The sequence below is a fragment of the Manis javanica genome, chromosome 9, assembly GCF_040802235.1.
Source record: "Manis javanica isolate MJ-LG chromosome 9, MJ_LKY, whole genome shotgun sequence".
Lineage (NCBI taxonomy): Eukaryota > Metazoa > Chordata > Mammalia > Pholidota > Manidae > Manis > Manis javanica.
This window is the reverse complement of record NC_133164.1, coordinates 114,303,934-114,318,554: the sequence shown is the minus strand read 5'-3', so window position 1 is coordinate 114,318,554 and position 14,621 is coordinate 114,303,934. Positions and strand designations below refer to the sequence as shown.

The window sequence follows — 14,621 nt, the reverse complement described above, 5'->3', positions numbered from 1 at the left end:
TGAAATTATCTCAGACTCTTGAAAATGTTTCTGAAATATAGAGGGCTACCACCATCATGGAATTCTTTAGGAATCTGCTTTGGTGTTTCTTTGAAGACTTTCTCCACAAGACTCTAACTAAGGCCAATACCACAATCAAGGTTGTCCATGCTGGATGAATTAACATCAGTCCTCCAGACTATTCCCCTTAAATACACCGTGATATTATACCTCAGGGTGTGGCAGTTTCCAAGAGTCATGGACCCTTAAGGGACCCAGTCCTAATCCTGACCTGTTGCTAGTAGTTGCACAACCTGGGTCAAGGCATCAGCTTCTCAGAGCTGCTAAGTTTCATCTTGCTCAGTGAAATGGTCAGTTTACACAACAGAAAACCACAGGTCCTTCCACTTGTACACCTGTAAGAGGACCACTTCACGATCCCAGGGCATTCGGGGCAGGGGGTCACAGCGTGGTGTGGAGAAGGGAAAAGGTCAGGAGGTGGCCTGAAAAACTAATATTCTAAAATTACTATTGTGTTGACTTTGTTAAAGTCACAGAAACTTAATGCCTTTCAAAATTACAAATGACATCAAGTTTTCCATTTTTATTTTATCAAATGGGAGCTTGGGTTTAAAAAAAAACTGAGGAACAACTCTAGTACAATGCTAGATCCTTTGTAGACCATCAGTGAATTGGAGCTGCTACATTCATCACTCCCTAAAAAATGGTAATAATCTGTTCTGTCCTGAAAGGCAACATAATGGGCATTTCCAGAGCATTCCTGAGGAACCCACATTGTGTGTGTTGGAATTCCAAGCCCTGAAAACATCACGGAGGCATGGAGTCATAAATGATGCTGTTTTCAGCTATTTTCAATTCACTCTAGGTCCCACTCCTCAATTTATGCCGCCCAGGAATACAGGGTAAGAAAATCATCCACTCTCCATACACCCTTTACTCCAAGGAGGAACATCTGTGTTCTTCTAATAGTTATCCAGAAAATTTCACGTTGATTTTCATGTCAAATCCATGGTATCCAGAGGGAAGAGCAGGGGCACAGCTGTGATTGGAGCAACAGATGAAACTGCTTCCAAAAAATGAGAGAAGGAACCAGAAAAGGCAGAGGACATGGGTGGGAGTTGGTAGACGCGGGGCAGCTCTACTCAGTGAGTGGTGTGAGCTCACTGTCTAAGGTCCCAGACTTTTCAGAGGCTCAACATCATATTTTACGTCTGAAAAATAAGTATTGCTTCTAAGATACAGAGAAAGTTATAAGATTGAACTTAATGAGTATTGAAGTAAATAAACAAGTTGATTTTTATACTAAATTTAGTAGTCACAAAATATTCTTTAGTTTTAAGGGGAAATTGTGTACAAGATGCTGTCTCTCAAACCATTTCTATTATTGCTTAAAATCATAGTAAATGAAATGAGTCATTCTTAGAAGACTTACTTTAAAAGCAAAATCATAATGTCCAAGTATGTCCAGTGAAAATTAATGGAGGATTGCAGGCATATTTTAATATTTTTTTATATTATGTGAGCTAGAATCTTTAAAGTAAAACATGAAAGATTTTTAAATGACACTGTCTGGGGACCTGCACGCATGGCCCATGCAGTCTGGAAGCTGCTTGGTGGCATCATTGCGCAAAGTATAAAGACACACTTTCTAAATGCTTTTTGGTTTGGCCAAGTCCCAAATCTCCTCTTGCTTTGCAAATCTATGTCTTACTATTTTACTACCCACTGAGGGGTGAAAAGTCTTTGATATTTTTAAAAATCATCCTTCAACTCACTTTCTAAACAATAATTACAGATTTTCATTCTCTAACATCTTAATCATCTTGGAGACTTTTCACGTAACCTCATATTGAAGGGAACAGAAGCTACAAAGGAATTTGTTCATTTCAGGCAATCAAGTTCTTATTTTTATGGCTTAGGCACATTTTATGGTAGAGAAACCACACTGAATAAATAATCATTACAGAGAAAGGTGAGCCAAGACCTTCGGAGACCATCATAAATTCTCAAGCAATGACTTTTAAAATGATAGATGGCACTAGATAATATAGCCTCAAACATTCTTGTACAGACGTGTTCATGCACTTTGAAAATAAATGCCAAAATATGTTCCACTTCACATAATTGATTTTACTGTCTTTCTCTCTGCAGGTGAACTCTAAGATCCACAAATGAAATCAAGATTCTTTCCTCCTCATCTGATACAAAGTCTGAGTCCCACTTGCAAATAGATGACTATGTTTAGGGCTAAATTACTTGTTTTACAACTCCAAGATTCCGTCAGGTAACAGATGAATAAATACTAGCATTATTACCAAAGCTGATTTTTCCTTTCTTCCTATATTTACAGCAAGTTAAAAAAATAATAATAATAAGCACCAACAAAAATAAACCAAATTCAAACAAGCCATCCCCAAGTGCCAATTGATGTGGGTCACAGTTAAATAACCAAAGGAAATTGCAAAGGAAAATAAATTAGGCTAAGCTACAGAAGATTTCAGTGTGAACTTAATCCACTGTGCCATTGTCTGGACCCAGCAAGGAAGGAGAATTCTTTTTCAAATCATGAAAGAACTTAGCTTTAGATCAATTTTTTGTTTCACTAAAAAATACCATATATTTCTGTTCTTTATATATTTTAGCTTACTATATAGATTATACAATCAATTTATAATTTTCAAGTTAACACAAATTAACAGAACTCATGAAGGTTTTTTAATCTCAACCATCAGACTTTAGGGTCTAAAAGTTCACAGGAGCCTGAAGCCTATTAGCTTAATTCTGGTATATTTCAAGCCAAGAAATTATGAATCCCTTCCTTCACATACTCAACATACTAATTGCGTCAAAACAGAAGGATATGTTCTCACTAAAAAAAATTTTAAAGCCTAATAGAAAAGCAAGAAAAATAACTTTGAAAAGCACAGGAAAATCCAGGGATAAAACACATTCAATAAAATACGAAATTATAATAATATTTTATGGACCTGTACTTGCTATACCTAATTGGTAAATTATGTGCCTTAAATGTTAATCAAAATATTATCTAATCTTAGAATAATTTTGTCTTTACAAGGAAAAGCAATCGTATTTCATGGTACATAATTGAAAAAATATGAAAGCCTCTTGTATCTTACCTAAACACATTGAGAAAAATTAGTAACTACTATTAAGCATGCTTAATTTTTATGCTTATCATCTAAGTTAAATGAAAGGCTGTAAATAAATTTACTCCTCAAAACAAGCATTTTCAACTCTATACCTTTTAAAAACATGCTTTCAAATGTTGATAAATCCTTAATCACACAATCACCTTGCTATGTGATTAAGAATTCAATTCTAATCTCAAAAATTAGTATATTCCACCCTATGATGCCTTAAATAAAAACACTGGAAATATAGAAACTAGATTTGCACATCATTGCCCAAATGTTATTTCTCTATTCCGTGATAGAATATGAAGCGCTTCACTTGTTCCTGACCCCCTGCAAGGTGGTATATGCTTTTCTCTCCCCGACAGCACCTACAATCAGCCACGGACAAGCCGCAAGATAGAGAAGCTGAGAACGGGGCTGCACAATAATTTTGATATTGCTTATTGAGCTGAGACTCTCAGGTACAGAGAAGTTATCTCTCTCTCTCTCTCCCTCTCTCTCTCTCTCTCTCTCTCTCTCCCTCTCTCTCTCTCTCTCTCTCTCTCTCTCCTTCTCTCATGCCTGGCCAGACTTTAAGTTGTGCGCTTCAGAAATATTTACCTTACTCTCTTCATAGAGGAAGTTGGCAGCTGGTTGGGTGAGTCTGAGAGTTCCTTGCATTACTCCGAAATATAAAGCCTCTGACTCAGACACTCCCTGCTTCCTTTAGTGATGACCATGGTTGTTTTAAATAATGTTATTAAAATGTAATCACGTTAAGGCCCTTTAAAGAGCAAATTAAAAGAAGTGTGCAGAATATGAGCTGCAGATTCGATTCAAAGTAGTCAAAATCGTTACTTTTAATGAGTCAAATTTTAGCATGAAATTGTATTTAATTTGATATTTGCATCACATAGTATTTTCCTGCAGTATGTGCAGATATTCATTCACTGTGGTATTGTTTGTTTGTTTGTTTTTGTATGGAAAGGTATGCTTTTCATAGTCAATCACCTTTTTTTTATTGTTTATTGGATTCCTCCTTCTCTGATGTTGGTATCTAAGGAGGAATACGGCAGATGCTCACGTTCAAGCATTCACTGTCTCGCGTGTATAAACTGAGCTAGCCTAGAGCAGCATCTCCCGGAGGAATGAAAAGAGCAAAGCCCTGGGAAAGAGCGGGACAGGAAGCCCTGCTCTGGCCGGAAAAGTGGCGATCCCCCCGCATTTGAGGGAGGAGGTGAGCCGCCTCTTTCAGGATTAGCAGGGTTTCCCCGCAGTGTTTCTGACTTAACTTTATATATTATTCCTCCTCCACCATGCCTTCATCTGAAGGGCATGTTTTAATGCTAACATGGACTCTCCTGATCGTTTCAAGTTCCCTAAAGTGAATATCCTATCAAGAGATAGAAGAGTTTGAACATATTGAACATTGGAGAGAGATCCACCTCCGTCAGAAGGATATGTAGTGATAGGATTATTGAAAACTAAACAAACAACAAAAACCTAGAAAATATTACAATTACTAACCCCAGAGAAAACAAAGATTACAGTGAAATGTATACCACAGTACACTTCACAGCTCAGCTGTGGATAATATTCTCTTGGTTGTAAAGATTTAAATACTGAGCATTGAGTTAAACAAGACTTGATATATCTCTGCAGCTCTATTAGGCAGAGACTGCAGGAAATGTGGGGTCCCATGCCACAGTTAGAAGTAAGGCTTAGGAACTAAATAAGTCAGGCACAGAAGAACACACACAGTACGATTCCATTTACGAAAAGATCAAACCAAGGAAACTGTATTGTTAAGGATGCTGACACAGGGTAGGCAGACTATGCTAAGGAAATGCTTGCCTCTGCTTATCTCTATCAGAGGAGGGAGGCCTCTGAGGTTCTAGCAAAGTTCTATTTGTTATATTATAGGCATATATTAAGTGAACTTTCATGTATCCAAGTTATATAATTTTAAAAAGTCAATCAAAAATATAAGGAAATAAAGTGCCTCAGAGCTGGGATCACAGCACATTGTATGTAAGGGATAACTGATCGATTTCTGGGAGCAGGTGCTGATGGAGGATGGGCAGGGACGCTGTGCTGAGTAACAGTGAGGTGAAGAATACGATGCCAAATAAGATTGGCAGGAGTGATAAACACGGTGCATGGCGGGAACAGAGGCCACAGGGTCCCCTCCGGCAGCCCCAAACCCTAACAAGATTTCCTGGGGGTGATACAGGCAGCATCCCCAGAAGAGCAATCCCTCCGGAGAAGCAACCTGGGGAGATTTGAGGCTCTGCACTTGGCCATCAGACATCCTCCACATCTTTCTTGAGACTCAGTAGTGAGCTTATGTCTTGCGCACGGCGGTAGCCGGCAGCCTATGTGCACATTGAGATCAATAATGCAGCCACACCAGCGTCCTGGCACATAGACACGGTGGCCAGAATCTCACCTCCTTTCTCAAACTGAACCGTTCTCACTCAGAAGAACATCTTTCCACAGCACTCAGGTCTGTTCAGCCCATGCACACATCTTCCTCAGGCACTTAGGAAGGTGGCAAAGAAGAGGTGAGATGGGGGCCGGATTTACCACTATTTAATAATGAAATATAGCAAGCATTTCTGAACAGATTTTTTTCCAAAAACTTTAGAATTAGGTTTTACAACCTGTGCACGGGTGCAGTCTACACCCTGCTCAGACACCTGCTCATTGATGTGTAGACCTAGCTTCTGGGATGGTTTCCCTGTGACTCAGTGAGCCTTGTCCCTAAAGAGGCTTGTAAGCATTTAGCCTTTGCATCAAGTTTCCAAATAGTCCCTGACCAAGGCTGTCATTACGGGGTTCATTTAGTTTGTATGTGAATCAGACTTGAAGAGGTAATTTGCCCATCTTTGTTCTTTACAATGCCAATGGTTTTAATGTAGCCAGACGAACAAATGTCAGGACCTACAGCGTTCATCAGCTTGTCTCAAAACCTCCCCTCTGTTTGTGAGAGGGAGCATCAATAGACAGAGGCTGTGAGTTTAGAACACAAGTTCACTGTGATTTGTCATTGATCTCCTGTAGTCCAATTTCTTCCATCCCTGTCCTGTGTCAATGTGCTTGGCATAAGGCTCTAAAATGGAATATACTAGAATATTTTCATCATTCCTCAAACTCAAATGCTCATGTGGACCCTGAACTATTTTGGTTGGCTTCTCTTTATATTGTCCTCCATCCTTCTGCCACTCCCTCTACTTCCCAGGTTTTTCTGGTTTGGAATTTTCCAGACATACCTGTTGGGTTCATAAAGTCACCTGGCTTTCCTAGCTGCTTACCTGAACTAAGCACCTTCAGCTGAAACTTGGGGTGTTTATTCACTCTCATCACCCTGCCGGGCCCTCCTCCACCCTCCTGACCTGACAGTGGGAAAACCACATCCGCCCTGCCTAGATCCTCCCTGTCAGGATACAGGCTGGAGTTCTTTGATGTGGGTTTGCCCCTTGAGAAGTGGCCAAGTGTAGGTTAGCTCAGGCAGGTTCGGACCAATTGGTGGCTGACACCTTTGCCACTAGAACATGCACAGGGGCATGCATTCCAGACTTGGCCCCAGCATCACATGCCTGAGTGCTGTGTTACATCCACCTGCATCTGCTGGGCACAGAAGAAACTGCAAGCTTGCTTTCCTCTGGCTGAATATTTTCCAAAGGATAGCCAGTGCTGACCCAAAAGACTGGGTCCTCCATTATAAAATTCTACTGGAATGTGAAGGTACCCTAATCTTACCGATGCCTGTCAATTTTGTGTAGTGTTTTCTCTTACCCAGGAAGCAGGGATCCTGCTAGCTTATCCAAAATCAAATAGAGTAGTCATTGTTTCTTCCATAATGGTTTGTGAGCAATAGAGGAAAATAAAGTCACAAATAATCCCTGAACTTAGTTTTTGATTTAGCAGTTGCAGTAGATCTTCTGATGGAGAAGATTGTCGTCATACAGAAAATATAAGATTACAAATGGATTTCCTGTTCTCAGTATTATGATGCAGTGAGCTGAAATATTTTTACTTCTGTGTCGTTTCTATTATCTACATATTGTACAGATAAAATACTTTCAAGTGGTGAAATGGCCACTAGATACAAAGGCAAGGGATCTGAGTGACACACGAATGGATAACCCTCTTGGAATTGCCAAGAATCAACCATAATTAAAACTCCTCTCGGCATTGTTTTCTTCTCCACTCCTCCCGCTCCTGGGTTTGCAATCACTTATTTAGAACTCAGCAGTCCTAAAGTGACATAAGCACAAGAAGGAAACAGCCTTGGGAACCGGCATGTCATGTCAATTCTTCTCCCTTGCCCAACAGTGATAACCCAAACCAGCTCCTAAGTGCAGATGAGGCCACATGAATTGTGATGACCTAGATTTGACTATCTCTTGTCCTCATTTACCTACCCAGGCGCCAAGCCTGCCATGATATTTGGTTCCCAAGGAGGCAAGTTTGCTCATCAGCTATAGCGACCATGTGGGCCTCTCATGTTTCTCTTCTGTTCTGGAGCCCTTGTTAGTTTTCTCAGTTCCCAGGATCCCTGAGGATCCCCCACCTCTGACCCTGCTGCTGGTGTGTATTGAGAGGGTGCTGGAGTCCCTCCAAGAACGCTTTTTCCTGGTGCCCTCAGAGTTGCCAAGCAGGGGCTCAGCTCCTTCATTTGGTCCCATGAGAAATGGGAAGAAGGTCTTTCCTCCACTTTTACTAGACTCTATTGCCAGAAACCTAATCAGAGACCCTTACTGCACATGCACCTTCCAGAGCTTGTCACCCAGTTTCCTCGACTGGTGCTTACACGTGGAACCAGGTGAATAACAGATTCTCCTATGTTCCTTCATTCACCTACTGCACCTACAGATTCCTGTGCATATATGGCCTTCTGGGAGGTTCCTTGCCTCAGTTAAATTAACAATTATAAAGAAGCACTTTGGGGGATTACCAAGCCATCGTATGACCCAAATGTGTCTGCATTTTGTCTGCTCTTCCCACTGGCCTTGCTGTCTTTAGCACTTCATCATGCTTAGTGCACTTTATTGGCAGTATATTCTCCTGCTCTTATACTCAGATGAGCTGCTGGCCATTTCTTCTCTTTAAAGGCATAATGTAAAGTAAATAAAAAGGTCTGCCTTTCCAACATAGGCTGGTAATAAAACAAAGCAGTCTATCTAAACCCAAAGTTATTCTCTGCTCCAAAATGTGGGTGTCCTAACTACCTGGGGAGTAATTCCGCAGATAATTAGGGGAAGCGCTAGCGTCCGTGGGGCAAGCCCTGCTTTGCCACCATCATCTGTGTGCAAACTCTACAAGAAAAGAGATACTTCCACATGGCTTTGATGTCCTGACTGCCAATCTCAGATCATTCTTATTTACGGTAGGTCTCCAGCTCCCTAAACAACTGTTTTTTTCATTTTTTCAAGATTGAAAACAAATTAATCAAATTCAGCATGTGTGTCCCCACCATTGTAAAGCTTTATGTTCTAGACATCAGGAGACACACAGACTCTCCTTCAGGCCAGAAACCAGGACGAACTCCTCTTTCTTCCCTTGTGTATATCATAGGTCTGATATTCTATTTAGGCTTAAATATGTGTTATTGGATGAATGAAATGACCTAGGGTAAAATAAGTATTATGACAGAAAGGCAACCAAATGAGAGCCCTGGGGGAGAAATAATTGATTGGAAATGGGAGTCTTAAGCAGGCCTTATTTAAGTAGCAAGTATTTGATCTGATCTTGAAAAATGAAGATGCGAAGCCTTCCAGGGAGAGAGGACAGCATGCCTAAAAGCCCATGGGAATCAGTGTCCATGAAGTGCTCTGGGAAGAGCTAGCAAATACTTCAGAAGGTGGTGCTGACAGGTGAGGTGCTTCAGGCTCTGCTGCCTAGTTGGGTGGTGATATTAACAGAGAAAATTCCCAAGTAGGAATATCCATGACAGAAGGGGAAGAAAATGAGCTCTGCGTTGGAGACGTTGAATTCAAGATGCCTGTAGAACATCCAGTTGGAAATCAGGTCTGTATAGAAAAGAAGTGGTTGGGGATAGAGATGCTGATTTGGGGGTCTCTGACAAGTAGCGGGTAATTAAAACCACGAATGAGATTCACAAAGAGTCCAGAGCAAAAAGAAGAAAAACTCACTGCGAAGGTCCCCTGGGAAACTCCTCTAAGTAAAAGGCACGCATAACTAGATCCAGACCTCTAACGAGGCTTAAAAAGGCCAGAAATCAACTATATAAAGAGGAGCCAAATACCGAGGTTACAGGACTGCTCAGCAACAGCAGCTGGAAGGCCGAGAGTGGGGCGGGGAAAATGCAGGGCTGGGTTTTGAACTATAAACGCATGTGAGGTGGATTAGAATTTAGTGTTAATGAGGGTGCAGCTGAAACGGTGGACCATAAAGTCCAGGTGAGACAGAGCACAGTAAAGAAGGGGTGTGACCCCCTTCACAGTTTCCTAGAATACAGAGCGCTGTTGCAGAATCACGGGCATCAATGCCTGGGGCTCCCACCCCAAGCTCTTATAACTGTGGTGAGCGCAGAAGCCTTTACAGGCCAGTAGAAACCAAGAAAGCTTGATGGACTATAAGCTTAACAGGCACCATTGTGCTGGGAGACAAGCAGTTACGAAGCAGGTTTGATGAGAGTGCGGAGTACACAAAGGTCAAGGAGTGTGATTGAGAGAAAGAGCTAAAAATGTCAAAAGTGAATCTTTTTCGGAGGATAACCAGGTCCAGGGGTGCTCAGGGAGAGGGCCTGCTGAGAAGGATCAGAGGCTAGACATTAGACGGGATACCAGTGTCAACGTTCAAGCTATGATCGAGCTGGAAGAAAAAACAAAAGTAGGAACTAAGACTCAGATGCCAAAATCGTCCAGAGCTCTGAGGGAATAACTCTGAGTTGGGCAGATGGTTAGGCTTGGAAGGAAAGGGCAGGTGTAGATGTTTACAGCTTCAAAAGAGGATAGAAAACTCCCCTGAAAATGATGGTGGGGAGCTAGGAAACAGCTCTTCCTTTTCCCTCCTGGCCTAAGCTAGGGAGTACATGGGAAATGACCAGCTTCCACCTGAGAGGTGTTGGAGGGAAGATTAGCTATCAGTCCAGGAGTATATGAGGGGTCAGGGGAGGAGGCTGTGGACTCTGGTAGGAGCACCATAGTTAGGCTGGGAATATAAAACTCCCCGGCAACAGAACACTAATGGGAAGTACATGACGCTCTTTTTGGAAGTAATCATTAAAATCTGTCAATAAGAATAGCCGTAAAACATTACTTAAGGGAAATTTCCTATACATCCTAAAATATATGAGGATATTCCCAGGAAGCTGAAGTCATTTGTGTTTTGTTTGATGTCTGGTTTGTTCGTTCTGAATTGCAAACACTGAAATGTTGATATGAACTGTGTTTGCCACCCAATCCTTCTAATATATCGAAGTGAATAAAATCTGGTAGTAGCACGTTCCATGGCTTAATTGCATATGTTGTGTCATGATTAATTCATCCTAAATGCTTCGAATATTAGGTCCAGCTTTACTTCTTGGGGTATTTGTTTTATTATGGGCACAGCACAGAAGAATTCACTTGGTCTACATCTCTGATGTGCCTGAAGATATTTACCCAATCCGCTTCGGTTTGCTCTCCTTTCCTCCTCTCCTTCTCTGTGACTTTGGAAATGAACAATCTCAGCTTTCACTTGGCAATCAATACCTGGATATGGCATCCTCCTCACACATCTGAATGAGTCACTGGGACTTCCTACAGTCTGTCCCCATCAGAATTCCAAAAACTGGAGGGAAGCCTGATTGGTTCCCACTTGTTTGTTCCGTGTCGTTTCATCACGCTGTCGTGTTCACAAAACAGAGCGGTGGACGATGAGTTCCCAGAGAGCTGAGTCATCATCACTACTGCTTATTCATGACCCGTCCTATTCCAACTCCTTCAGTTCTGTGATATTTAAGAACACCGCAAGATAGGGAGGTTTCCCAAATAAAATTTAATTTAAATTTCTTAAGATGCAAATTCGAGCTCATATTTCACCTCAGAATTTCAACTTCCCGAAGAAATGTAATCGTGGGCTCATTTGATTTCCTGAATTATTTTTCACCCCATCTTGGACATCATTATCTTTCATGAAAAGTGAATCTTTTAAATCTCCAGATTCAAGGAAGCTTTAGCTTTGATCGGTTCCAGTGACAAAGAGAAGTGTAAACAGTGTACAGGTATAACACCACTTTTTTTGTTATTGTTGTTATCATTAGTCTACGATTACATGAAGAACATTATGTTTACTAGGCTCTCCCCTACCCCAAGTCCCCCCCACAAACCCCATTACAGTCACTGTCCATCAGCATAGTAAGATGTTGTAGAATCACTACTTGTCTTCTCTGTGTATAACACCACTTTTTGAAAGTTCGCATTTTGTCACTTGACTTGCACAGATCTACATTAGTACCTGTTCATGCTAACCAAAAGAAATCCGAAGAGGACTTTTGCTTTTATGAAGGGGAAAAATGAAACCGGTGTTCACGTTTGTTTTGCTGTGAACCTCATGAAGGCAGTGTTCACCCCGATCTGCCCGAGTGGACCCCCAGGCTCTGCCCCTAGAGCCGTGCCAGCACCTCAGCATCATGCCCCATAGCTTTGAACTGTGCCTGTGAGCATCTGTGATTTATCTGCATTTATTTTGTGAGTCTGTTAGCAAGATGTGTCCTTAGCTATCAGGAAAGCCTACGAGAAGTTATTTTGGGGGTCTGGGAGCCTCAAAAACGTTTCCACATAGATGAATGGTAATTGCTTCTTCACATAATTTTGGCTTAGAAAAGGTTTCACAGGCACACTGTACTTTTGAATGGCAGAGGAAACCTGTATTGAGTTTTTCTAGGAGCTTTTATTTTCTCATTCTTTAAAAACCCATTGTTCTGGTTTTCGATAGGCGTTTCAAAACTATATGCAAGCTATATTCTTTTACCTGCAGTGTAATTTTTAAATCTCAGTGTAAATTCAGTGACCTGGGGGGTAAGCATAAATCCTATTCTTCCTTTATTAACAGATATACAATGAACTAAATGAAACTTTAGAGATCATTTAAGTCTAAATATCCCATTTTACAATATGAGAAAACTAGGACTCAGAAAGCATGTGCTTTTTCAAATAAAAAGCAGCTGGAGCCCCCAGGATACCTGAGATTCTTTTCTTCCTTCCTGAGCCGCAATTCCTCCTGACCATTCTGGGCTCTTCTGCAGCACTTCCCATTTCTCCCTCTTACATTTATCCTCAGTCAGAGATCAGAAGACAATGTCACTGCCATCTTGACCTGTTCATGAATATGCCCACAATAGATTTCTGCCTCAAATACAGCAGTCCATAAGGGCTGTTCTCACAAAGGCTTGTGAGACATAGAGGTCCCATAGAATCTCAAAACAAAAAAAAAGTAAACCAATTCCCCTCAAAGTTGTTTCCTTACCATTCTTGGAGTAATACATCCCCAAACCATGCACATTCTCAGAGGGTTGCCATTTTTTTATGAGTGGAATTGTCAGTAGTATATAGAGATTCTGGTCTTCAAAGAGAAAGACTGTGTGCAGTGTATTGAGAGCACGTGAGAACAAATTAACAAACTATAAATTAATGGCAAGTCTACCAAAATAAGGGAGGTATTAAAAACTTCTTGTATTATGGTCATTTCATTTAAAATTATATTAATTATGGATGAAATATAAAACAAAACTGAGACAAAAACTGGGACCACCAGATCCACTCTGTGCAAGAAGTCACATTCAGTGAAAACACATACCCCATCCATTTATTTAGGCTTCCTTAAAGAGACCATTGCAAGGATTGCACAAAGCCTGCCACATAAAAAGTGCCTCCTACATCCTTTTTAGATATCTCTTCCCATTCCCTAACTTGTACTCACAGCAACAACTAAATATCCTTCCCTTTACCGCAAATGCTGTTTCTTTGCCACAGTTAAGTGCCACTTTCCATGCATGTTTTCGGTGATTGCTCAAATTCACATTATCCCCATTCATGGAACACCTATGACATGAGACCCACCCGCTCTTCCCCATCAGCCAAAGTGCGTGCACATCTTTTGGAAGTTCATCTTTTCTCCCATGCTCTGACTACATTTCCTGAGACTGTCACTCCCCTTTGTTCTGGTCAAAGTGAGTAAAATTCTGTGGGGTGTGTGTGTGTGTGCAAAATGAAAAGAAAATAAGGTAAGATGATAAAAGATTTAAGCAACATAGATACAGTCATGAAGGGTAAATTTCATGGGTATATATTAGACACTATATTCTGATAACAGAGAATTTATTCATCTCCCAAAGGCCCCTGACTTATTCATAGAAATCAGTCACATATTAGGTCACAATGAAAGCATCAATAACTTCAATAAGGAGAATATTACAAAAAACACCTTCTGATCACCTTGCAACGAAACTAGTTTAGTAACAAAAGCTCAGCACCAAAAGAGCTTTCCACGTGGATACTAAAAACCCTTCTGTTAACTCCTGGGTGAAAGGGAAAACAAACTGAAATTTCAAAATCATTTTAAAATGACAGTTTCCAGTTCTAGTCAAGATAGAAAAAAAACACACTCCAACCTATTTTTCCTAAATGCAACAAAAACCCCTGGACAAAAGTCCTAAAGGAGCCATGAGAAGATGCAACGATGAAACACAGAAGGAAGGATGACCAGGCATCAGGACTCAAGGAACAGCTGGGATTCCTTACACTGGCTGGGGATGCCTCCTGTGCGTCCCAGCCTGGGCTCACTCCCGGGATCTACTAACGGGGGGGGGGGGGGGGCAGGAAAAAGTCTCCCAGGAAGCCTGTCGTCTCCAGCCAGCGGTCTAGGCAGAGGAGAGCCCTTTTACTCTACCCTCCCTGTTCCAGGCAGGTGTCATGAGAGGAGCAACACCCCCACCTGCCTGCTGGCCTGGTTGCTGCAGGGACACAGGGGTGAAATCATGATGACTCTCCCCACCCTACTTACTCCACACAAACACCAGAAGCAGTGTCACACCTCTAAGCACTGTGGCAACTGCGGACAAAGACAATAGAGCCCAACTCCTTCCCATCTGCACCGAGAGCACAGTCCCTGAGGTGGAGTCCTGTCAGCTATCACCACCCTGAAAGAGGCAAAATGAAGAAGACAGGAACCAGCAAAGAGCTCACAGCCGTCTTCCCCCCAGCTAGAGAGCTGGAGGAGGATCACGCAGAGGCAGGACACCCAAGGTTCCTTCAGCTTGTGCATGAGGTCCTGGGCTCACCCCTGTTCCAACTCTGCTAGTTCGTTTTGCTTTGTTTTCCCTTCTCAAATTTTTTTGGTATGCAGTGATGGTCCATGTATTTAACAATAATAATAATCAATTATCCTACTACTATTTCTTTAAACTCTCTTTCCTTCAAATAGGTGTGATTCCCATTCCTCACAAGCTCAATTTTAACAATGTAACAGTTTATTTCT

The 14,621-nt window shown here is 41.5% G+C and overlaps 1 protein-coding gene across 3 annotated transcripts in view; it reads right to left on the bottom strand.

The window, feature by feature from the left end:
* The window catches only part of SERPINB7 (serpin family B member 7), a 40,364-nt gene that overhangs the window by 18,243 nt on the left and 7,500 nt on the right, over positions 1-14,621 (bottom strand). Inside the window, exon 1 of one of the 3 annotated variants that reach the window (XM_017642569.3) lies at positions 3,756-3,832. The exons of the other annotated variants lie outside the window; for them this stretch is intronic. Coding sequence (XP_017498058.2) covers positions 3,756-3,815 — 60 coding nt within the window. The 5' untranslated portion in view covers positions 3,816-3,832. Of the gene's footprint in view, positions 1-3,755; positions 3,833-14,621 lie in introns of those variants that run through there. 3 annotated transcript variants of the gene reach the window in all.